The sequence below is a fragment of the Sarcophilus harrisii genome, chromosome 5, assembly GCF_902635505.1.
Source record: "Sarcophilus harrisii chromosome 5, mSarHar1.11, whole genome shotgun sequence".
Classification (NCBI taxonomy): domain Eukaryota; kingdom Metazoa; phylum Chordata; class Mammalia; order Dasyuromorphia; family Dasyuridae; genus Sarcophilus; species Sarcophilus harrisii.
The window spans coordinates 96,347,204-96,372,696 of NC_045430.1; the positions used below are offsets into that span (position 1 = coordinate 96,347,204).

Here is a 25,493-nt window from a genome sequence, read left to right on the forward strand (position 1 = left end):
ATAAATACATATGCCTATATTGGATTCACATTTTTTTTTAACCAGGTTTAACATATATTTGATTACTTGCCATTTAGGAGAGGGGGTGGGGAAAAGGTGGGAAAATTGGAACACAAGGTTTTGTAAGGGTGAATGATGCAAAATTATCCTTGTATATGTTTTGAAAATAAAAAGCTTCAATAAAAAAGAAATAAAGTCTATTCTTTATCTGTGTTTAAAAAATACAGATTTCAATTCATGGAGAGGTATAATGTGAGACTATTCATAATAAATGAACAAAGCTGCAATACTTAGTGATCATATAAAATAAAACGAAGAAACTAGGAAACGACTGCAACTGAGTACAGATGACTATTGGATCACAGAGTCAGAGAATTAGAACTGGAAGGGACCTGAGAAGAATTTAGTCCAACCCCTTCAGTTTACAGATGAGGAACTAAGGCTTAGAGAAGTGAAGATTTGAACCCATGACTTGAATCTGGAATGCTTCTCTAACATGCTGCCTCTGTCACACTGCTTGAATCTTGACAAATATATTTGGAATGCAAATTGCTATTTGTTATATTGTTTATGATAATCATTCCTTCTATATTATCAGAGTCTTGTTGGGAAGAATTCAAAGCTCAGGAAGACTATTGCTTCATTAATCATCACAATTTTCCTTTCAGAAAAGTACAGGTTGTAATTAGCTTCATTTTGCAACTGAGGACTCTGTCCGAGATCACTTAGAAACTGAGTGGTAGATTTGGGCTAAAAACCCAAGGTCTCCATTGTTAAATATAAAATTCAAAATAGTAACTACTAGACTGGACTTCTATGAGAAAAGTTAACTGGGAAGACTCAGTTTTGCACTCCACATACTTTGAGTTGCAGATATTGGCACAAATGAAATTAAACTTTCAGATGCCTGAAGTCAATGGAAATTTTGCGTGGGTGAAGTTAAACAAGTCAAAAGGGAAAAATTTAAGACTCAGTATTACATGTAATTGACTTTAGCAGTCCCATATGATATGCTTTAATAGTATAAAACTATGTAATTTTTGTGTTTAAAAACATTCAGAAATAAAGTTGTCATAAAAATTCCTTTTAAAAGAACAAAATGTAGAACTGTAATTTTTGGCAAAGTATTTGAAATGTGGATTATGAATAGGTTCTCTCTAGCTCAATTTTTTAAAATCCCATTTTTCTCCTAGGGTTTTATACCATTCTCTCTCTATATATATATACCTGGATATATGTCCTATTCAAGGGTAAGTGTCCTATTCAAAGTTCAGACACTCAAGAATTTATTTTTTTCTCCATATCTTTCCTCCTTCTGCTTTCACCACTTTTGTCAGGGATACCACCCTGTACCCTGTAGTCAAAACCTTGTTGTTTTCTTTGACTTTTTCCATTTCTCTCACCTCTCATTTCCAATGTGAAAATTCTCTCAATTCTCCCCTTGAGATAGCTTTTGTTATATTTTTTTTAGTTCTTCTGCCACTACACTAATAAAAGTCCTTGGAAGGAAGGAAAAAAAGAAGGAAGGGGAAGAAAGGAAAGAAGAAAGGAAGGAGAGAGGGAAGGAAAGAAGGAAAAGAGGAAGGAAGTAGGGAAGAACAGAGAAAGGAAAAAGAAAGGAGGAAAGAAAGAAGGAGAGGAGGAGGGAAAGAAGGAAGGGGGAAGAAAAAAGGAAGTAAGGAAGAAAGGGAGGGAGGACGAAAAGAAGGCAGAAGGGAAGGAAGAAAAAGAGGGAGGAAGGAAAGAAAAAAGGAAAGGAGGGAAAATGGGAGAAGGAAAAGGAATGAAGGAAGGAAAGAGCAAAGAAAGGAATGAAGAATGGAGAAAGGAAGAAGAAAAGGAAGAAAGGGAGGAAGGAAGGAAGGAAAGAAGGAAACAAACATTTATTACGTGGCTACAGTGTGTCAAACATTGTATTAAGTGCTTTACAAATATTGTTTCATTTGATCACTGTGACAATCCTCGAAGGTAGATGTTATTATTACCCCTATTACCCCTATTTTACAGTTAAAGAAACTGAAGCAAGTGGAGATTAGATGACTTATTTATAGTCTCTGAGACTATATTTGAATTTGTGTCTTCCTGACTCAGACTCAAGGTTCTAAACATTGTACCATCTTGCTCCCTATAATTATAACTATTTTACCTTCTAATAAATTTTCTTTTCTCCAATATCTCCCTTATCCGATCAGTTCTTTACATCTGCCTAACTAGTCTTTATTATGTATGGGTCTGGTTATAATACTCCTTTCTCCCTGAAATTGATCAGAGATGTTGCAGAGTTAAATTGACAGACTTTGCCACCATACTGAATCCATGTATTGGGACAGTGGTAGGAAGGAGGAGAGAGGGTTGAGGGAGAGTAAAGGGTCCAGGATGACCCTTTTGTTAGGAGCTCAAGAATCTGGAAGAATGGTGTTGTCTCCATAGTAACAGGAAAAGTAGGAGGAGGGGAATGATTAGGGAAGAAGCTAATACTTGCTTGCTTTCTCTTTTGAACATGCTAATTAAGAGAAGTCTGTTGGGCATCCAGTTTGAGGTGTCTAAGATAGTGCTGGAAATGCTTTGACTGAAGAGGGAGGGAGAGAGGGAGAGAGGGAGAGAGAGAGAGAGAGAGAGAGAGAGAGAGAGAGAGAGAGAGAGAGAGAGAGAGAGAGAGAGAGAGCGAGAGAGAGAGAATTGGGAAGAGAGAGAGAGAGAGAGAGAAGATTAGGGAGAGAGACACAGAGAGACAGAGACAGAGAGGGAGGGGGAGGGAGGGAGAGAGAGAACACTTAGAGGGTTACAAGAGATGATTGGGAGGATTTGAAATCTTTCAAGAATACATATTTTATGGTAGATCCAGGCTCAGGGGTCTCTGCTTGGCCCCAGGGTTAAGTAGACCAGGATTTGGGGACTAGAAGCAGAGACAGAATGTGGCTGGTTAGCAGAAAGGGCTTCCCACACAACCAGCAGCCTCAGACATAGTGAAAGGGTTATCCTGCTCCAACTGAAGCCAAGTGTCAACTTACTAGGCATGTGGGCTCTGGGGAGTGTGATTTGGCTTTCTTCAAGTCCCTTTCAAAACTGGGCTCTAATGATCATCAGGGGACCTCAGAGTGGGATTGCCTATTTAACTGCCTCTACTCTGGGGTGATGAGAGGGGATCAGGCTAGGAGAAGGGAAGGAACTTGACCAGAGTCACAAGGTAATAAGGAGTGGTTATTGGTATGCAACTTTGCCATATTTTCATATTTATTCATCTTCCATTCCTGTCTGGTTCCCATCTTCTGCATATATATCCTTTTCTGTTCCCCATCCAGAGAGCCATCTGTTAGAGTAAAGTGTCAAAAAAAAGAGAGGAAAAAAGATAGATATAATATTATATATAATATATGATCACTATATAAAAGATAGCTCTTTTTACTATCAATCATATATATGATCACTATATAAAAGGTAGCTCTTTTTACCATCAAGTGTATGTGTGTGTGTGTATAGATGTATACACATCTAGATCTATATTCACATATATCTCTATGTACATATAATTTCATTTAAACCTTACAACAGCCCTGGAAGGTAGGTGCTGTTATTTATCCCCTTTTTATAGAAAAGGGAAAAAAAAAATAGGGTTAGGATGTAATGAGGGGTTAAGGGAGATCTAGGGCCTAAACATGGGAAGACTTTCCCTGGTGAATGGGCAGATTGAGAGCAATTTGTTCTAATGGTCATGAAGGTGTTTAGAGATTTCACAGACTTCAAAGATACCACTACATGCTGGACCATGGCCAGCCTCCTGAATTTTGTCATGCTGCTGGTCTTAGATGACTCTGGAAGAGTCTCTGGAAGGGAGAATGAGGCTGATGACTTTGTACATTTTCTATCTCATTTAAATCTGATTTACCTACCAATCAAGATATCATCCTGTGATGTCCAATGGTCCTCTTTAAAAACAAAGTATGAATAAAAAGTATATCATATGGGGCACCGTGTTATCATTAGATTACTTTCAGCCATATTTTACGTTGCTCCCATATATATAATTTATCTTTCAGCCAAATTGAATTCATTCCTGTCCCATGAAAATGCCTTGTAGTTTATTCAGACTATTCCTTGTGCCTATAATGTCTTATCTGACTATTTCTCTATCTGTTGAATTCCTATCTACTCTTAAAGCAGGGCTTCTTAAACTTTTTCCATTCCCTTTTTGCCTGAGAATTTTTATGTGACCTGGGCATATAGGAATATAAAATAAGTACACACACACACACACACACACACACACACACACAAACACACAAACACACAAACACACACATAAATAGATACACAAACCAAACTATTCACAATAAATCATAATTTTGTGACCCTCACATTCAGTTAACCCACAGTTTAAGAAGCTTTGCAAAGGCCTGCTCAACAGGCCTCTGTTCAAGAATTCTCTGACTCTCTAGCTGGCAATGTTTTTCTCCATCAAAGCAATATATGCTTCTTATATATTGTTATGAAATGTTCTGTTTTATAGTTATTTGAATAGACATCCTCCCATTAGTTAAGATCTCTATGTGGGTGAGACAAATCAGGCATGAGCTCACCAATGCTGGGAAAGAGAAGCACAAAATCAAGAGGCTGATGATAGTATAGTAAGTGGGCCCACTGACTAAGATGTGATCAGGGTAATCAGAACAAACTTTTTTTATCGTGTGTAGATTCAACTGCCACCTTACCTGACTTTTAGCTGATTTATCAGTTACAACTTCATATTTGTCCTTTCTGCTGTTGGAGAATAATCAAGTCACTAGTTTTGGATCATGATTAGCTAATATTTGTTGCACACTTAATTGTATTTAATTTTCTTCCCTTCTATGATTTGGGAGTTTCATCATGCCTTAGGGTGGTCCTGAAGGGAGCATTGAAACAACCCTGACAATTTCTGGACTTGTGGGAGCTGTTATTTAAAAGAGACGGACTTGCCCTTGTACTCTCTATTCTCTTCCTAGAACTTTGCATTCTAATTTTAATATTAGTTGACTCTATTCCTGTCTTTCTTCACTTCTTGGGAGAAATGTAGAAAGAGGAGGGACATACCAGACTATGCTTTAGGTCCCTGCCTTCTTCTTCAGTTTTATTTTCTTCTTGATCCCAAGATAGACGTGTTAGTTTGGGAGGCAACATTTTGAGTTTGAGATCCTAGGTCCATTGATAGTGGTGTAGGGTAAGCCAACCTGAGCAGAAAACAGGAAAAAACAGAAGGTAACGACTAACAAGGAAGGCACAACTTACAGTTCTCTATGTTGCTTTTTAAAGATTTTTGTCCTTTAAATAGGAGTTTGTTTTTTGAATTTAGCCTGAATCCAGTATGGGCCTCTGCTTTTATAAGGCCTTTTTACTGAGTGATTAAGATGTGTTTTAGATGATTCTTCTAGAAATATTCAGGCAAAATTGTCATAAAGGGAATTAATCTATTATTAATTAGGTCTTTCGGGAAATAGGTCAGCTGAGGATAAAGAAGAGTGTGTTTTGATTTCACAATCCTACTTCAACAGAAAACCTAATGTAAGTTTTATAAGGGATCTGATCACTTAAGAGCCTTCCATTCCTAAAGGATGTTATCATCATCTCAAGTGACAAAAAGTATGAAAGGGACACTTATTGTCAGAGAAACACCGTGGTCCAGGTTGATCCTGCTCAGATAAGTCTACATTATTGCTTTTCTAACAAAAGTTTATTTACTGTGACTCTTAGACCATTTAAAATGGGCCAGAAAACACCAGTCTGCGATGTGTCTGTGATGATGGTAAGGAAACAAAAGCTTCCATTAATGAGAGCTTCTAAAGGAACAAAGAGAGTTCACTACTTTCTGATGTCCCCATTTAAACTTTGTTAACTAATACTTTTTTATCTGGGAGAGCTTGAAGTATCTAGTCCTAAAGAGTAACCAGATATTATACTATGGTAATGAATATACACATACATCTTTTTAAAAATTTTAATCCTTGAGGTGGTTATAAGTTTAATTACAAGCCTAATCATGTCATTTCATTACTCTAGAAGTTTCGGTGACTATTGCTTCTAGGATAAGATGGAGTTACTCTCTTCTTTAAGGTTGGATTTTTGGGTATCACTGGATCTATTAAACTTTTTTGTAGTGATCTTTGTCTTCTCATTTGTTTATCTTTCTAGCTTTAGTTTCCTAAATGAGGCTTTGTGCTTATTTTTGATTTGGATTACCTGTTTTCCTGCCTGTACTTTATCTCCTGAGGTTTATCACCCCACCCTATTGGATTTTTAAGTTCAGCCTTCAGAGTCTTTTATGGATGTTTGGGACAGAGTGCTAAGGATTTCAAGACCCCAGGACCTAGCATGATGCTTAATAAATGCTAATTGACTTGATCTTGAAGGGGAAGGACACCCCTCTGGACCATGAGCAACATAATCTTGAAATTCTGTAGTTTGTTACTAGCTCTTCATGTCCTAATGCAGATGGTATTTTTACACCCCGAGATGTGCTGGCCTAAAAAAACCTAAGACCTTGACAACTTGATAAACATAAAGAAATACTGTCTTATTGCCTGTCTGGGAATGGCAACCTTAGTGTGATAACCTTTGCCTTCTGTCTAGGATGAAATTCCTTTAGTATGACAAATGTATTAGGGAACTTTTATGTCTCTTTCTATAAATATGTGTCTCTGAAATCGCTTGATTCTGACTCCCCTGTTCTGGTGGGGTTCATTCACTAGCTAGCAATAAATGCTCTTAAATTTACATTATTTTGGCTGTCCTGTATTTTCTCTTATCTGGGTACTTCAATCTGAACAGGCTTCTCTCAGTCTAGGCATTACCATACCTAAGCATATTATTCCCATTCCTTGATGCTTCAATCACCAATCACTCTGAAGGTTTTTCAGGAGAGCCTTGTGTTCTTACTACCTTAGCATATAGAATCCATCATGTTGGGAAGCTACCATTTTGTTGTCCTGAGTTGGCACTAGGGGCCCCCCTTTCTTATTGCCTGTGGGTTTTTGAACAAATTTTTGTGTAATTTTGGAGCTAAAAGTAATTTGCTAGGCAGCTAAATTCCTGGGAAGTACCAATAATGAGTTTTATTGTGTTATATTATTTAAATGTGCACTATTCAAAGTTATAATTATATATAAAATATAACTCATCATGTAGAGAAATGGAGGAAAAAAAAGGTACAGAAATAAAGTTAAACCCTGGGAGTCAGAACATTATCTCTTCTTCAGTTTAGTTGCATTCTTTGAAATTTATATGAGAATGTAGGGTGTTGAAACCTGAAAGGAATCTTGAGGTACATTATTACATGAAAAAAAAAAATGTACTTCTCCCCTACATCAGCACACTTCTGGTAATTAATACACATACTCTATGGGACTACAAACTCTGATATAATCTGTCTCAAAGTTTTGTGAGATGAACTAAACTTTTTTGAAAAAACAAGAATTCAGTATTGTTGCCTCTAAAATATTTTTGGGGGAATTTCTCAACCTAGAGGTCCTAAAATCCGCTTGAAAAGTAACTCCTCTCACTTTGGTCCATTTAACTAGAGGTCAATAAATAAAGAAGCAAGGTTAGAATGAAGAGGGTTGTGGTCCCTTTAAGAAACTGATTTGTGATCCTTTCAGATTGATTTGTGATTCAGAAGCCTGTACCTTTGATTCACAAATCCTGGTCAAAACCACTCCTTTGAATTCCAATAGGAGATCAGGCTTTGTCCCAACCCCCACTGGATCTGAGTCAACTTGGGCTCTCACAGTCCCCACTGGTTCTGATCTGCTTCAGCTCTCCCAGCTCCCATTCTGATGATCTGCTCAGGCTTCCCAACTCCCAAGACAAGCAATATAATGAGCTTCCATCAGCTAAGGCTTTTGCAAATGGACCTTGGCAGTGCCCTTTACAGCCAGGATCTTTCTGTCCACTGGAATACTGTTTCCAGTGTCATCTTCTCTTTACCCTCACCTATTTCCTTAACTAGACTTTAACCTTACTTCCAATCTCCATAATAAACCTCTTTTATCAATCTAGATTTTCCAGCGTGTAAATTCCTTTACAGAGAACTAATTGTGCCGCTAGAAGGGAGTCCCCCAAACTCCTTACCCTTGTGCCAAATCCCAAGGGATGCAGGGAAGCCAAACCTACCCTGTACCCCGAACCTGGTACTAGACCTTATTTAACTCCCTGACTGCCAGAAATCCTAATTTCATTTGGGTTCCCCTAATCTAAACCTCATCAAGAAGATAAAAAGTTTAATGAGCATCCGCTGATGGTCAGTTGCCACATGGACAGCAACTTGCAGAACAGACAGATTATATTCATTTAGAAGTGTTCAGACTTAGGGTGATATTGCAAATGGTAAAAAGACGCTGAGGCTGCTTAGCCACTTTCCTTCTTTGGGAGATTGAATGGGATTAGACAGTCTGACTGTAATGTCCTGGTTGACTCTCTGGTGGGCCTCAGGATCAGCCTGAAGTCTTGGGCTTAGTGGGGGAAGGAGGCAGGAGAGCAGCCAGGTGGCTGGATGGTGATGGAGTCTGGACTCTGGAGTCTGAAGCCTGAAGTCTTCTCTGTGGCTGAAATTACCCAGGCTGAGAGAGTCCTCTGTCTCTGGGACTCCCTTAAATACCCTAGCACGATTACATTACCATATCACACTGGACAGGTGCAGCTGTACATCACCACTTTACCCTAAGCATATGCCAACTAGATTGACCACATCATTACATTACATCAAGTATGTGCTTAGAGAATCATCATCTCACACTGAATGTGTACTTAACTACAAGTACCCTGCTGTCTTAGATTCAAGTACACCCTTTCAGAGTTCTAGCGTGCTACATCTGACAGAATATCAGGTGATTTGGTGAAAATGTATTAACTTTGGGGCTAGAATTGTTTGCTAGTTTGCTCCAATGGATTATTTTCTCTGTAGCTAATCTTATCAGATATCTTGGCAGGAATTCTCTAAAAGAGTGAAGGCCTCCTAGATAGAAATCAGTAAGGCTCATCTTGTCTTTACCAGTTTGAGGGTCTGTCTCTATTTTTACAACCCCATAATTGTTTCTTTGATCTCCAAGGTTAACTTTTTGGGGGAGAGATGTTTTCCTCAAATTCACAGCTTGCTTCTTCCACAATGTCACTTCATCTCAAACTTTCTTTATATTAATGGTCATGGTATTGCAAGGCTTCAGGCATTTGGGTTTGAAGTTAGAAAGCCAAGATTTAATCTGGACTTCACCATTTACTATCTATAAATTTAACCTTATCTCTCTTAACCTGTTTCTTTCTCTGTAAAATCTCTCTGGATTAAAGACGTTGGCATGGTACTGAGTATAACAGGGAAACTGAGGACTTTTCAGCATAGTCATTTGATAATTCCAGACCCAGTTTCAAAGATCTGTTAATCATTAAGGCTCTGGGAAGGAGAACAAAAGGCTTGCTCTTTTAGTAGAAATATCTGAGGTGATCTCCTGAACCTTTACTTAACTGCTTAGAGAAGAATCTAACTATTTAATGGCTTGAAGATATTCTAAGAGGTCTATAAACTGGCTAATCTGTATTTGTTGATTGAGGAAGCCTGAGGTAAACTAAGTCTCTTTGGTTATTCTAGCTTAATGGACAGTATACTTACCTCTAAACAAATCTCCTTATTGTGGGGGAATTATATGGTTTTTTATAAAATTATTAACTAAGGTAGATTGAACTTAAAACAGATTCAGTTTATTTGGGGAAATTGGGAAAATGAAATAGGGTGCTCAATAAATAGTTGTAAACCTTGTGAAACTGACCACCATAAATCCATAAATTTAGGAAAACACAAACTGTAAAAACTTGCAAACAGTAAAACTAAACATATGGGTCTGATCAGAATTTGGTAAATTTGTGCCACTAAGTGGGGAAGTGAGAATTGATCGATAAGGAAAGGAGAGGGTGTCATGGATTCTTGTGGTCATGACTATATAATTCACTTCAATCTCTGTGGAAATTAACCGCTCTCCCCTGGTGGAACTCCAGTGGAAAGATAGTTTGCTTCTTGCAAGATTCTAAAATAAACACTTCTATTCTTCACTTGAGATATCTCTGAGTATTTATAAATTGGATTTGCCATATCACACAGTACAATGGAAAGATTGGTGGATTTAGAGGCAGAAAACCTGGATTTAGTTTCCAACACTGCTAATTACTACCTATATGAACTTTTGAGCAAATCACCTGATTTGTTTCCTTGGCATTTTCCAACTCTAATTTATGATCCCATGGTTAGGTGATTTCTAAAGTTCAGCTCTCACATTTTTTAATTATTTGTTTTTTTGATGAAGGCATATACATAGCAAGAAAAATTTCTAGGCTTTATTTGTGAAAATGGTGTTCCTGCACATATGTGCTGGTTCAAGGCAAAAAATAATGTTTAGTTTAGTGCTTCTTACTAATCTAGAACACGATGTTTATTTTGCATGCTCTTTCTCATGTGATGATAGAGGAGATTCTTTCTCCAGATCGATTCAGCTCACAAAGCTAAGGAATTATATCTCCTGTTTCTTTAAATGGGAAAAGATCTCTTCCTCTTTGTTTCTCAAGACATTTTCATTAAATCACACTAATGAGGATTTGACAGTCACAAGCTTTTATATTTTTTTAAATGTCAGACAACTTGGAATATCATTGGAACTGGAAGGATTGTACCACTAACAAATTGTGAGGACAGGCCCTTTTCTCCTTTAAGAAAGATCTTATTTTAAAACCATTTTGAAGGACCAAAATGTGCTAATTGATATAGTACATTTATTTTATCCATAAGGCAAAAGAAATGATAGAATGAAAATGTTAATTTCAAAGTAAAATTATAGCATTTTTTGCATTTATTGTTGTACCTGGTTCTTCTAGTAATAATTCTACTTCCCCAAGAAGAAAAGATTACTGTGAACTCTGAAAAAGAGGCATGAGAGAGAGAATCCCTCTTGCTGAGCCCTAACAGTAGCTAACAAGTAGTGTGGAGCAGGGGTAAAAGGTTAACCTTCCCTGGCATGGGGGACTTTTTCAGTGTTTCTTGTCTCCTATGCATCAACTTGTGGATTATTATTAATAATAGTATTTATGTAATATTTTAGGGCTTCAAAAGTGCTGAACATATATAATTTAATTTGCTTTTCACAACCCTTTCAGGTAGGTGTTATTATTAATTCCACTTTACAGATGACAAAATTGAGGCAGAGATTAAGCGACTTCTCCGTGATTACAAAACTTTAGTGTCTGAGGCTAAATTCCTTGTTCTAGCCACTAGCCATCTAGATGGCCAATCACTTGGCTGGAAGATTAGGAGTGACATGATCTTTCCAAACACCCAACCTATAAGAATACTTAGGAACACTTAGGTGACACTACACCCCATCCTGATTTCTTTCTTGTTAAAAACTTAAACAGACTACTGAATAATCTCTTTTTTTTTGGGGGGGGGGGAGGAGGAAGTAGAATTAATACTAAAAGGACCAGATGCAACAATTGCAAATGTAAAAATAATATAATTTTACTTTGAAATAAACATTTTCATCCTATCTCATTTCCTTCACCTTATGGATAAAATAAATGTACTGTTATCAATTAGCACATTTTGGTTCTTCAAGGTGTGCTCATGTTTTGTCAGTGATTGTGGTATATGATTGTGATGGAATACTACTCTGTTATAGAAATGCTGAACTTGATCTTAGAAAAACATGGATAGATTTGCAGGAAATAAAGAGTGAAATGAGCAGAATAGTGAGAACAATGCAAACAGTAACAGCAATATTGTTTTTAAGAATAACTTTGAGCGAATAAGTCATTTTGACTCAAAAATGCCCAAATTAACTACAAGGGACAGGATGCTATCTGCATCCAGAGAAAGAATTGATAATAGATGAATAGAATAATTTTACATGTATATAACTATTTGTGTCTAATAGCCATCTGGGAGGGGGTGACAAGAAAAAAAAGGAAAAAAGAAATTTGCATAAATTTATTATGTTTTAAAAGGAATAGCAAATTGTACATAATAGATTTGCAGTTTCATGTGCAATCTTTAAAAAAATTAATACTATGGAATAAAATGATTATTGTTTGAAAAAAAAAGTTCACAGAGTTAAAGTCAAACTTCCCATTTTCCATGACTTTGATTTGGATGATCCAGGCACTCCTGGTGTCCTGTGTCCCTGTGGTCTGCCAGAAGGCAGAGTGTCACATAAAAATGATTTATCATATTTGTGCAACACAAACAATGCAATACAGCAACCAAATAATCTGAGATGAATATTACTCTGCATCAAGAGAGATATGTTTATGTCCCTTCCCCTATATCATTCCCCAATATCAAGGAATAAGATAAAAATTTTTTAGTTCTTTGGTCACATCTGTTGTGGACAGTTCTGAATGATGTATTTGGAGAAGGGCATTGACAGGCAAGGGGAGCAACTGGGGCGCTGAGACCCCTTAGCTGCTGCACCTCAGGGCTCCCAGAGGTTGGCTCCCCAGCTTCCCCCATACCCGATTGGTACAGGGCTCCAAAGTAATCGCTCTGCTCGATAAGCTTCTTGCTCACTGGGTAGCAGCGGCCCTCCAGCAAGATTTGCACCATCTCCTCCGCAGACATGGCTGCTAAAGGTGCGAAAGGTTAATTTGAAGGAACCAAAAACGTCTGGAGAAGAAGTCTTTAAAGTGTGTGAGGTATTGTCATGTGGAAGAGAGATCAGATTTTATCTGCCGGGCCTGAAGACAGCTAGGAAATGGGAGGAAGTTTGCAGAGAGATTTCTGCCCTATGTAAGGAAAAATATTTTTTACTGTCAGAGCTACTCTAAAATGGAACTGGCTGCCTCTGGAGGAAATGGGTTTCACTTCATTAGAAATCCTCAGCAAGAGCTGGATGGTGACTTGCAAGGCTTTTAGAGAATTTTTTTGGGGGGATTCTTGTCCTGGCACAGATTGGACATTATAGGCTCCTCTGAGAATCTGTATTCAAGGACACAAAAATGTCTTTCTGTGTCACAAGTTTCCACTTCAGAGCCTACATTGGTTCGGTTCTGCTTTGTGTTCACTGCCTCCTCACCTCCTTTCTTCGTTCTCCCCCCACCTCTTTTTTATTCCTTTAAGAAAGTTTTCCCCTTCACATTCACAGACCTACTTTCTTTCTGTGAAAATTCTAGGGGTTTTGGGGGGCACAGTGTAGGCACGAGCATTCCTGCTTTTAAGGCAGTCCCCGAAAATCAGCTGCAGATGCCACAAAGCCCGGCGGGCTGATTCCAGTTATTGCAGTTTCCTCCCGGGCACTAGCTAATGGAGCCCGGGTTGCAGCTTCGGGGGAGGGAGGTTCTCCTCGAAGGCCTGCTTCCCAGTGCCCGGTTCGTGCGTGGGCATGTCCAGAATTTTCAGAGAGGTTTTTGGTTTGTTTGGTTTTTTGTTTTAAGCCAGGGTCCAGAAGGATCTTCAGGGAGGAGGTCGGCCTCCTCCCTGGAAGAATGTTCGGAATCCAGGGACCAGTGGGGCACAACTGATCCTGACTTTCTATGGAGCTACGAGATGAAACAAGATATTGGGGGCGGAGTGCGAGTTAGTGGGGAGCGGCAAGGAGGAGGACGAAGAGGAGGAAGAGAAGGAGGAGGAGCAGAAGGGGAAAAGGAGGAGAAGGAGAGGAGGTAGGGTTAGAATAAGGAGGAAGACCAGGAGGAGGAGGAGGAATAGGAAGAGCAGGAGGATGTGAGGAGGAGGAGCTGTCGCGGATCCTCCTCCTTGACTCTAGTTTAGGAGCTGCATCTCCTCTCCTCCCATCCTGGGCGGAGCTAGGGCGCTCCCGAGCCCTCCCCCGCGTCAAACCCGGAATAGGGCAGGTGGGAGGTGGTGGGGGGTGACTGGGCCAGGGCCATTGCCCTGGGCTCACTGAGACCCCGGGCTCACTGAGACCCCTACCTCCTTTTCCCCAGCGGCGGCCCCCTCAGCCATGTCTGCGGAGGAGATGGTGCAAATCTTGCTGGAAGGCCGCTGCTACCCAGTGAGCAAGAAGAAGCTTATCGAGCAGAGCGATTACTTTCGAGCCCTGTACCGCTCGGGTATGCGGGAAGCTGGGGGGCCAGCCTCTGGGGGCCCTGAGGTGCAGCAGCTACGGGGTCTCAGCGGCCCGGGCCTGCAGCTCGTGCTGGACTTCATCAACACTGGAGGAACTGGCTCTGGCTGTTTTCTGGGGCCGCAGGGAGAGAAGAGTGGTGGAGAGGAGGAGGGCAGCCTGCTGGAGGAGCTGGTGGAAGTGGCCTCCTTCCTGCAGGTCACGTCTTTGCTGCAGCTGCTGCTGTCCCAGGTGCGGCTGGACAACTGCCTGGAGCTGCACCGCCTGGCGCAGGTGTATGGACTGCAAGACCTCCAGGGGGCTTGCCTGAGGTTCATGGCTGCCCACTACCATGAGGTGCTTCGCAGTCCCCAGTTCCCTCTTTTGGTCACCCCTTCACAGGCTCCAGGAGAGGCCAGTCTCAAGCAGAAGCTGAGGGAGGGCAGGATGAAAGGGAAAGCTGTACTCATAGCTCTGGGAGACTTTTTGGGGGGCCCCCTGGCCCCACACCCCCACCAGGGAGAGCCGAGGTCTATGCTTAGATATGATGAGGGCGCCCAGCGGTGGTTGCCTTTGGCCAATCAGCTGCCTCCTGATCTGGTTAACGTCAGGGGCTATGGCTCTGCCATTTTGGACAACTACCTTTTCATAGTGGGAGGTTATAGGATCACCAGCCAGGAGATCTCTGCCGCCCACTGCTATAACCCTTGCAGAAACGAGTGGAGTCAGGTGGCTTCGATGAACCAGAAGAGGTAAGCACCAGATCCCAGGGGTTCCCCCCAAACTCATGAGTCCATGGTGGCATTGCAAAAAGTGATGATAATCTGGAGAGGACATCCTTGCACCAACTCATCTCTGCTGTGACTGGCACGTGGCTCATGGGCCTCAAAGATTGGTTTTGTTCCCTTCACTTTTGGAGGAACAAGTCAGAGATGTCAGGACATGAGAGCTAAATTAACTAGATAGTAGGACTTTTAATGCAAGGAAGCAGCCCCTAGCCACACTTTCTTTCTTCTTCTTTTTTTTATTAATAGCTTTTTATATACAAAACATATGCATGGGTAATTTTTCAACAATGACCTTGCAAAAACTTCTGTTCCAACTTTTCCCCTCCTTCCCTCCACCCCCTCCCCTAGCTGTCAGGCAGTCCCATACATGTTAAATATGTTAAAGTATATGTTAAATACAATATATGTATACGTAGTTATACAGTTATCGTGTTGCACAGGAAAGATCAGATTTAGAAAGATTAAAATTACCTGAGAAGAAAAAACAAAAATCTAGCCACACTTTTAAAACAGACATGTCATGAGAAAAGTTTAGTTTTTCCTTTGACTTAGATTCTTAGTCACTGAAGCCACACGTGACCAGTCTAAGAAGTTATATTTATCCAAAATTTCTATGGGATAACTTCTTCCATCATTCAGAATCCTCTCAAGGCCTTAACATACAGTTCACAGGATTAAAGATTTAGATGCCAGATAGAGAAATGATAAAGCATTCACTGTAATGAGAGGGCAATCCCTACCCTCAAGGAATTTACAATCTAATAGAAAAAGACAATATAAAAGGGCACTGCAAAAGGACTAGGAGCAGTAGGAGAGGAAGGGAGGTGGAAGAAGTGAAGTGAATAGTGGGGCTGGAATTTCCCATGAAAAGGTACTTCCTGTGGACCTTGAGGGAGAGTCATCCCCTAAGGGGTAAAGGGAGTAAAATGATCTAGTCCTTTTTACTGCTGAGGCGACTTGCTTAAAGTCAGTCATCCAGGTATGGTAGTAAGAAGCAGGGCGGCTTCAAATTCAGGTTATTTTCTGTTTTTTACATCATTATATTTATCACAAGCATCTCTCCTCTTTCTCCTCCCAAAGATCCATCCTACATAACAAATAGTGTTTGTTAGAGGCAAACAAACAGACAGAAAAATAGGGAGATAAAGGAGGCAAGAATAAGAAAAAGAAAGCATATTGAAAAAGTTCCAAAACATGTGCAACCTGTAACATCTGTGGACCTCCCATCTCCACAAAGGGATAGATTGGAGATGGTTTCTTGTTTTGCTTGCTTTGAATCATGTTTGATGTTTATAATTTTGTTACATTCACTTTTTTTGCATATTTCTTTTCATTTATACTATTGTTGTCATGGTGTATGTTATTTTCTTAACTCTACTTATCTTCACTATGCTTTAATTCTTGTAGATCTTAACACATTTCATTATATTCATCACATGTATCATTTCTTAAAGGACAGTTATATTACATTCATGTACCACAATTTATTTAGTCTTTCCCTTATCAATGAGAATCTACTTTGTTTCTAATTCTTTAACTGTAACAAAAAATGCTTTTATAAATATTTTAATGTATGTGGAAATATTCTTTTATTAATAGTTTCCTTGGGGAATAAATACTGTAATGAAATCTCTGGTTCAGAGAATATAGACATTTTAGGCCTTTATTTGCATAACTCTAGATCTCTTTCTAAAATAGTTAGGAGTCCACTAACAATAGTGTATTTAACCCCTTCAATATTGACTTTAAAAAATATATTTTTTAGTTTTCAATATTCACTTTTATAAGATTTTGATTTCCACTTTTTCTCCCTTCCATTTTTCCTCTCCCCAAGATGGCAAGCAATCTGATATAGGTTATACATGTATAATCATATTAAACATATTTCCCATTAATCATGTTGTGAAATAAGAAGCAGAGCAAAGGGAAAAACGAGAAGAAAGAAAAAAAACAATAACAAATACGTGTTATTTTATTATTAATGTTATATTATATTAAATTCATGTTTTTAATTATAATTATATTATTAATTATATTATATTAATGTTATATTAATAGTCACTATTGCCAGTTTTGAAAAAAATTTTGACCAACTTATAGGGCATGAGGTTAAACTCCTTAGTGGTTTTGATTTACATTTTTTAAATCAATGATTTGCAGCATTCTTTCAAGTGGTTGTGATTTGCATTTTTAAAAAAAATATATTTTTGAAACTGTGCAAAACCTTTAATCACTATTGGAGAATGGCTGTTAGATTCAAATATTTATTGTTTAAGAATCCTGGATACCAAACCCTGATCACAGAAATTTGAATCAAAAATTTTCCCCCTCATTCAACTTCTTTCTTATTCTATGTGCATTAATTTTGTTTGTACAGAAGCTTTTCAGTTTCATATGATCTTTTGTTATTGCTTCCATCTCTTGTTTGATTCAGAATCTCCTGCCTATAAATGTGAGATATATATGATCTGCTTCTCTCTTAGGTTTTTTATTTTTCTTTTTAATGGCATGATCTTTAATAATGTCATATATTCATTTAGAATAAAGTGAAGAATATGTTGTGAAAGTGTTGCTCTAAGGCTAATTTTTGCCAGACTGCTTTTCAGTTTTCTCAGCAATTTTTATCAAATAAGGAATTTTTTTCTAGATAATTTATGTTTTCTACTTGACTAAACATTAGGTTATAGAGGTTTTTTCACCTTTCTTTACTTTTAAAAATTAGTATCAAATGGTGTTGATGAATGTTACTTTATAACAATAGTTTGAAGTTTGGAAGGGCTAGTCTCCTTTCATTATGTAGGTTTTTCCTTTTTTTTTTTTTTCATCATTCCCCTTGATACGCTAGATATTTTATTTTTCTAAATGAATTTTGTTGTTATTTTATCAAATACATTAATGTATTTGATAAAATACATTTGATAATGTATGAGGCCTTTGTTATTGATTGGGATAGCATTAAAAGTATAAATTCACTTTGGCAGTTGTGTAGTTTTTATTGTATTTGCACAGCTTAGCCATGAATAGCGAATGTTCCTCCAGCTGTTTAGACTATTCTTTTTTTTCTTTAAGGAGCACTTTGTAATTGAATCTATATAAGTCGTTGGTAATTCATTTCACCAGATATTTTATGCATTTTGTTCTTATTTAGAATGAGACTTCTCTTTATATTATTGTTTCTTGTGTTTTTGTTATTATTATATAAAAATGCTGTTGGTTTTTGAGGATTTACTTTGTAATTTGCAATTTTGATGAAGTTATTATTTTAATTAGCATCTTTGATGTTTCTTCAGGATTGTCCAAGTATATCATTATATTAACAAACAGGGGTAGTTTTTCTCTTGTCTTTTTGTAGTTGCTAGCTATTTTAGAACTATTATCAAATAACAGTAGGGAGAGTGGGCATTCTTACTTCACTCCGACATTTATTAGGAAGGTTCTAGAATATCTCTATTGCATATGATGTTTGCTCTTGGTTTTATAGAGATGTTTTTTATGACATTAAAAAAGATAACCTCTATGCATATATTTTGTAGTATTTTTTTAAAAGAATAAATGAGTGTTGCATTTTGTCAACAACTTTTTCTGTGTCTATTGAGATAATTATGTGATTTGAGATGTTTTGGTTTTTAATGTGATTAAACTATGTTGATTGTTTTCCTAATGTTGAATCCTATTTGCTTCCCTGGTATGAATTCCATTTACTCATGACAAATGATTTCCCAGAAAAATGACGAAATGAGATTTTGAGTCAAAAAATTGAGTTTTAATATTTTTTTTGTTTAGTATTCATTAATAGTATTGATTTATAGTTCTCTTTCTGTGTTTTATCTTTACCTGGTTTAGGAATTAAGATAATTTAGTCATATAGGATTTTGATAGGGTGCTTTCTTTCTCAGTTTTTGGTAATAATTTGTGAAATATGGATACTAATTGTTCTTTACAAGTCTGGTAGAATTCTCTTGTGAATGAATTCATTAAAAGTATTTCTTCAATAGGTCCTCTATGATGAGATCTGTTTCTTTTTTTGAATATTATATTGGTTATTTAAGATCTCTAGCTGGTCTTATGATATGCTATATCTTTGAAGCTATTCCTCTATTTCTTTGGGATTCTCTATTTTGTTATTAAAATCTTCTTTTGGGTCTTTTGTTTGTGGCCCCTCAACCAATGACTATTTGTATTGAATTATGGTCTATAGAGGATGCATTTACTGATTTTGCCTTTTTACAACTTGTTTGCAACATCTCTATGCCCCTGATACAATGTCAGTTTTGGTAAAGGTTCCATATAGTATTGAGAAATATTTATATTCTTTTATAGTTGCTTTAAGAAGATACCATAAGTCTTTTAGGGCTAATTTCTCTAACAACTTGTTTATTTCTATATTGGTCATTTGTAATGGGCTGAGGTTTGAGTTGATGCACTGAGGTCCCAAGTACATGAGGCTAAATAGTAATTGGACTATACTCTATTAATATACATGATTGGATAAAGAATGGTCCCTGCACTCTCTGTGCAAGTCCTGATGTGTTGTACAGGAAATGATGATTTTGGTGGGTGGAGGCAGAGAGAGGAACAGGAAGAGAAGCTGGGAGAGATTGGGCCTGGGCCTTTTCTCCTAGCTGCTGGTCGTGTGGCTGCAGGTCTACCTAGCTTCTTGACTCAGCTGCACACATTGCTATCGCCGATTCTCTTCCACCTCCGATCCTTCTTCACTGAGAATAAAGACTGACGATTTTCCCCTAACCTGAACTCCGGACTCCTGCTGATTTTAAAAATACACGGTCTTCACAGTCATTTTGTTTATTTTTCTGTTAAGTGTCTAAAACTGAGAAAGGAATATTGAAGTCTCGGTTCATACTATGACTGTTTATGTCTTCTTGTTCAGATAATGTTTTTTTTATGAATTTAGATGCAAAGACATTTACAGCATATAAATTTATTACTAATATTGGTTTTCTGTCGTTCTTGTCAGAATGTAGTTTCCTTGTTTATCCCTTTTTATTTTTTTAATATTTGTTTTTGCCTTGTTAGATAACATAATTGCTTTTTTTTGGATTCACTAGATGCATAATATAGTTTTATTTTGGGTATATCTTTGCTTTTAAAATGTGTTTTTTATAAGTAACTGGCGATCGGGTGTTTTTTTAAAAAAATTAATCTCACTATTTTTTGGTTTTATTTTGTTTTTCAAGAAGAATATCTTATTTATTCAAATTTTTTCTGAACTGTAAATTCCAAGAAGATAGATACATTTTTCCAGTCATATATACAATATTTTGCTAAAAAAAATGCTTAATAAGGATTTGTTGAATGAGTGATTCTCCATAATTAATATAGTCATTTTTGAGTAACAGAGCAAAGATACCCTTTTCTCTCACAATCTTCTCTCACATTCTCATGTGTCCATTATTTTAAAGATATTCCTCAGTAGTCATACCCCATCACAAATTTTTGTTTTATAGACTTCCTCCATTTTCATGCTAAACTTCTAGTCAGAGTGAATACTTTCATCAACTGCCTAACAAGATGAATCTCGAGACATCTTAGTTGCTATACTATTGACTTTGTATTCTTATCTCTTGAAACATCAATAATATTATACCCTACTGATTAATTACTATCTCTTGATATTTTCACTTCTCTAAAATTCCTCCAAATTGTTTTTCCTTATTCTCTTTTTATCTTCTTATAATCTCCTTACCCAGCCCTGTAAGGAAATCTCCCTCAAGACTCTAGCCTTAATTATTTTCTTATGGTTAGCTACATTGGTGACTAATTCCTTAGTTTAAGCTATCACCTCTATGGGAATGATTCTTTTTTTTTTTTGTCTTTGGCTTACATAACCATCCCTAGAAGTCTAGTTCTGTAGGTATAATATCTGAATTGAAATCATTGTTTTGAACCACATTGTTGATACTCCTTCCAATTTAAAGAAAGGCTGATTTTTTTCCCATTTACCCAAGACTCTTTTAGATTTTTCCAACTCTTTTATCACATTCAATCAATTATCACATAACAAGTCATTTCACATAAAAAATATCTGTCCCATCTTTTATTCTTCAGCCAATCTATCACCATTTGAATTTTAAGTACTTACCATTCCTTCACTGAATTAGTTTATCAGATTAATTTAACTGCTCTCCCTTTCTCCAGTTTCTCCCTTTAAAATATATCTTTCTCATAACTACAAAGTATTTTCCCTAATGCATATGTCTTTTTTTAAATTATAGCTTTTTATTTAAAAAATATATGCATGGGTAATTTTTCAGCACTGACCTTTGTGAAACCTTCTGTTCCAACTTTTCTCCCAGGCAGTCAAATACATGTTAAATACAATATATGTATATAATTTCACTTTATTTTAATGGATTGTTTCATTCATTCACATTTAAAGGTTTTGATGAGGGCAGGGTACTGAAGAAGAGGTGTGGCAAGAATGGATGAGAATTTCCTTGTTCTGCAAGGCCCGAGTTTAACTCAAAGGCTGTGATAAAAAAAGCTTTTATTGTTAAAGAGTCACCAAGAGAAAGACTTCCTTGGCGGGCAGTATCATTCTCAAGAGAGAAGTGATTTGCAAAGAGACATTTTCTGAAGACCTATTTTATACAGGAATCTAAGAATTGACATTCTGTATGCAAGACCATTTGAGTTTGTATATGAAAAGAGACATTTTCTGAAGACTCATCCTGGCTCCAGAGGATGTAACTTTTTGTTGGTGATTTTTCGTAACTTTACAGGGCTGTCTCAGGTAGTTTTACTCTCATCAGTATGAAAATTAACTTACATTTTCCTTAATTTGTCTCTAATATTGTTTTCTTGAAGTTACAATTCTTTTTCTTTCTTCCATTGTAAACAGAATACTAAGCCTCTACAGTAAATTTAGCTTCATCTTTTTTTAAAAGTTAGCCTTATTTTCACTGTCTTTCTCCCCACTCCTAAACTCCCACTTGTTTCCCTTTTTCCTTTGGAGTTTTTGGAGTTTCCTTTGGAGTTTTGCTTATTAGTTCCTTTTTGCTTTCCTATTTTAATGTGGTTATTTAATTTTTCTATCCCTTTTTTCCCCCTTTCTGTCAAGTAGATCACCCTTCCTTTCTTTCCCTTCAACTAATCTTCATTAGCTTTTTTCAGTTTCATCTTTTGTACCCTTTTCCATTATGTATCTTCTGTCTACTCTTGACCCTTATTCTCTGCTTCATGCCTCCTGTCTAGTCTCTTTGTATTTTCTACAATCTACTTCATCTACTGCAACTAAAATTTTTGAGATAGACAGAGTTTGCCGTATAAATTTCCTCCTTTCATTATGCCTCCGTCCCAGAGCAATACAAATTCCTGCACTTGGCAGAGGTGACACACCCTATGGTTTATTATTATATATTATAAAGATAATATATATAATAATATATATTATTATATATTATGATTATGCAGCCTACCACTGTTTTACATCCTCCCCCTGCTTACTTTCTTTCTGAATTTGCCTCGAAATCTCTTTAGATCTATGCTTCCATTCTTCCTGGTGCCAATTGCCCCCAGGAATTACAGCTTTCCCTTCTTTTCCCTTCCTACCACCTGAGGTAGGACAGGTTCTCTTGTCACTTTGTCAAGTATCAAACTACAAAACACCCAGAATATCTTTACCCCAGGAGCATTCATCAGTGGAACCTTCTGCCACCACTAGAGCAAGACCTCATTCTTCCCTCTCCTCCCAATTTTTAATCCTTTCCCTTTATCCACTTCCCTGAAGGCTATTCTCTTCCTCAAAATCCGTAGGAAAAATCTTCCCCTTATTTCTAGCCACGGATTTGACCCAGGCATATAACCCTCCCTATTTCCTGCTCCTTTCCTCTCTTGTATGTATCCTCCTATTTTATATTGTAACCTCAGAAAGAAACATTGACGACCCTGTAGGGAGGGTATTTCTGTCTGTCTTGTCCCAGGGCTGCCTCTCCTCTGTATCTCAGCCTTTGTCCAAATTTCCTTGTATACATTTAGAAAAAAGTCACTTGTCTTCTGCTGTCTTTTTTTCTTCTAGCTGTCCTTTGCTACTGCATTAGTGCAGTTCTGTTATTTGGGGTCTTTGAGAAGTAAATAATTAATATCTTCAAGCCTGATTTTCTTCCTAAGAGTGTTTCAAATGCTTATTTCTGTTTAGGTCACTCTAGATTCTATTGCCCTTCAAAACATATTGATAAAGTTTAGATTTAGGGAACCAAAATGAGATTAGGATTTCTGGTGGTCAGGGAGTTAAATGATAAGGTCTAATGGCAGGTTTGGGGTTCAGGGAACCAAATGGAGAGGTTTGTCTCCCTTGCAACCCCCTTGGGATTTGACCCAAGGGTAGGGAGTTTTGGGGACTCCCTTCTGGCAGTGCAGAGGCTCCCTATAAAAGAATTTACAGACCCCAAAACCTAGATTGATAAAAGAGGTTTATTATGGGAATTAGAAGTAAGGTTAGAAATCCTGACAAAGATGTAAAGTCTGATTAGGGAAATAAGTGAGGATAAAGAGAGGATAACACTGGAAAAGAATATTCCAGTGGACAGAGGCCCTTGGCATCCCAAGCATGGCATGTTTGGAATCTCTGCAAAGAGAGGGTTTTAGTTTGGCTCTTTTATATTGAATGTCTTAGTGGGGGCTGGGATAGCTCAAGTTGGCTATGAGTTTGGGGTTGTTCATGATGGGACTGAGTACAGCTTGAGTTGAATTGAATGGAAGATCTACATTTGACTAGGGTTGGAGTTCTGTAGCTCAAGACTTAACCAGCCCCACCTAGGTAAACCACTTTATCTGATTCCCTGGGGCGGTCTCTCACTGAGGCAAGGTTGAAAGAGATTTTCTCCTTCAAGGATTTTTAAGGGGTCCCCTCTTCAATATTATTCCATTCCTGACTGCATTTTCAGACTAGTTTTGCATCATTGGAATGCCCTTTCCTTTATATTTGAGGGCCTTCTTTCTTGAAGAGTTTGTTGTTTCTGAATTGAATTGTTTATATGCTATGTCTTAGAATTTGCAAATTTGGCTTTTTTCTGGAGCTGATCTGTGGTGTTCTTCTTTTATATAATATAATGGTTCTCTGTGGGAGCAGATTTCTTGGGGAGGTTTTCTGGAGGCAGCCTTAGTTTCAGTTCAACGTAATAATCACTTCAAATGCAGCCAGCTGATAAAATCCAAACGTTTATTTTCTCCTTCCTTGATTCCAAGAGCTCTTGCAGCTTGTCCTTTGCCTCTTTCTTCAGCCTCCAGCCAGCACACAAAGGTGGAAGATGGAATGAATCTGACTTCGCCTCTGAGAGTGGATTTGTTCTGAACTGATGCTCCTCCACTCTGAATCTTTTCAACTAAACTAACTCCCTGAAGCTCTAAGAGCTTCTTTATATATGATCTCCCAAAGGTTGACTCCTCCTCTGAGAGAGTGGGATTGTGGGTTTCTGATTTGTGAATCTTATACTGAATACTGACTTGTGAATCTCCCCAAAGTGTGAACTCCAATGAGTACTTAAATACATTAGTGAGCTAGAGGATTTGCTAAATACCATGCTGAATTAGGCAACTGACTTATCACTTTGTAAGGATTCTAACATCTCCTGCTTTCTTTTGATTTAGAACATAAGGTGGTCATGACCTCCCTAACTTCTCGAGGAGGTGAGAACCCCAAAAAGAAGGTGATCACGCCTTCCTTGACTGCTCAAAAAAGAAGTGAAAGCACCATAAAAAGGTGGTCACACCCTCCTTGACATCTCAGGGAGATGAAAACACCAAAGGAAATAGGAAATCAAATCAGATTAGCGGGTTTCTGAAGGTATACATAAATCCATCAATACGGGAGACATTACATTCATCAATATGGGAGGTATTACACATAATGACATAAGCACATAGCAATATAACACAGGCTATTAGTAATGTAACAAATAACATGAATCAACATGAGAATTTATACATGTCCATAAGTCCTAGAAATAGTCCAAAAGGAATCTATTGTCCATTAGTTCATGTGCCAGGAATCCAATAATTCCTATAAGCTCTGAAGTACTGCAATAGTCTCATCAACAATTTTTCATCTCAAGGAATCCAATGATCCCTGCTGGTTTTCAAGAAGTTGAAACAGTCTCATCTTGTGTTAGGGAATCCAATAATTCCTGCTGAAACAGTCTCATCTTGTATTAGGGAATCCAATGATTCCTGAAGATTTCAAAGCTCCTTCAACAGTCTCACTGTCAGCCATGTTCTTTCAGTGTCAGATGTTTCTTAAATCTTCTCCTTTGTTTTGAAGTTTTTCTGCTTTTCTGTTTCTCTCTGATGGACAAGGCGAATACGGCTCGTTGGCACCCATCTGATTCCTTCTCCACCTGTGGAAATACAAGCAAACCCTCTCTCCCAGGCAGTTAACCTATCTAATTCCCTTCTGTTTACCTCTTTGGGGATTTCCCTTCATCATCTGGTAATTACATTGGAGCTGTTTGTACACTGCCCTGTTGGGTTAAAAGGCCTGTATTCTCCCCAACTGTAATCTCTTCCTGCCATGTGATTATTTTTAGACTGATTGATCACATCAGAGTCCTGACCTTTTAAAAACTCTCTGGGTGTAACCTCAGCTGCCATCATGCCTCATCTATCTTTTGATTGATACCTTGGA

General features: G+C 37.7%; 1 protein-coding gene across 2 annotated transcripts in view; it reads left to right on the plus strand.

The window, feature by feature from the left end:
- Positions 1 to 13,685: 13,685 nt before the first annotated feature.
- The window catches only part of KLHL42 (kelch like family member 42), a 38,400-nt gene continuing 26,592 nt past the window's right edge, over positions 13,686 to 25,493 (plus strand). For both annotated transcript variants that reach the window (XM_031938077.1, XM_003770846.4), the window contains exon 1: positions 13,686 to 14,818. In XM_031938077.1, the coding sequence (XP_031793937.1) occupies positions 13,965 to 14,818 (854 nt within the window). In that variant the 5' untranslated portion in view covers positions 13,686 to 13,964. The remainder of the gene's footprint in view (positions 14,819 to 25,493) is intronic.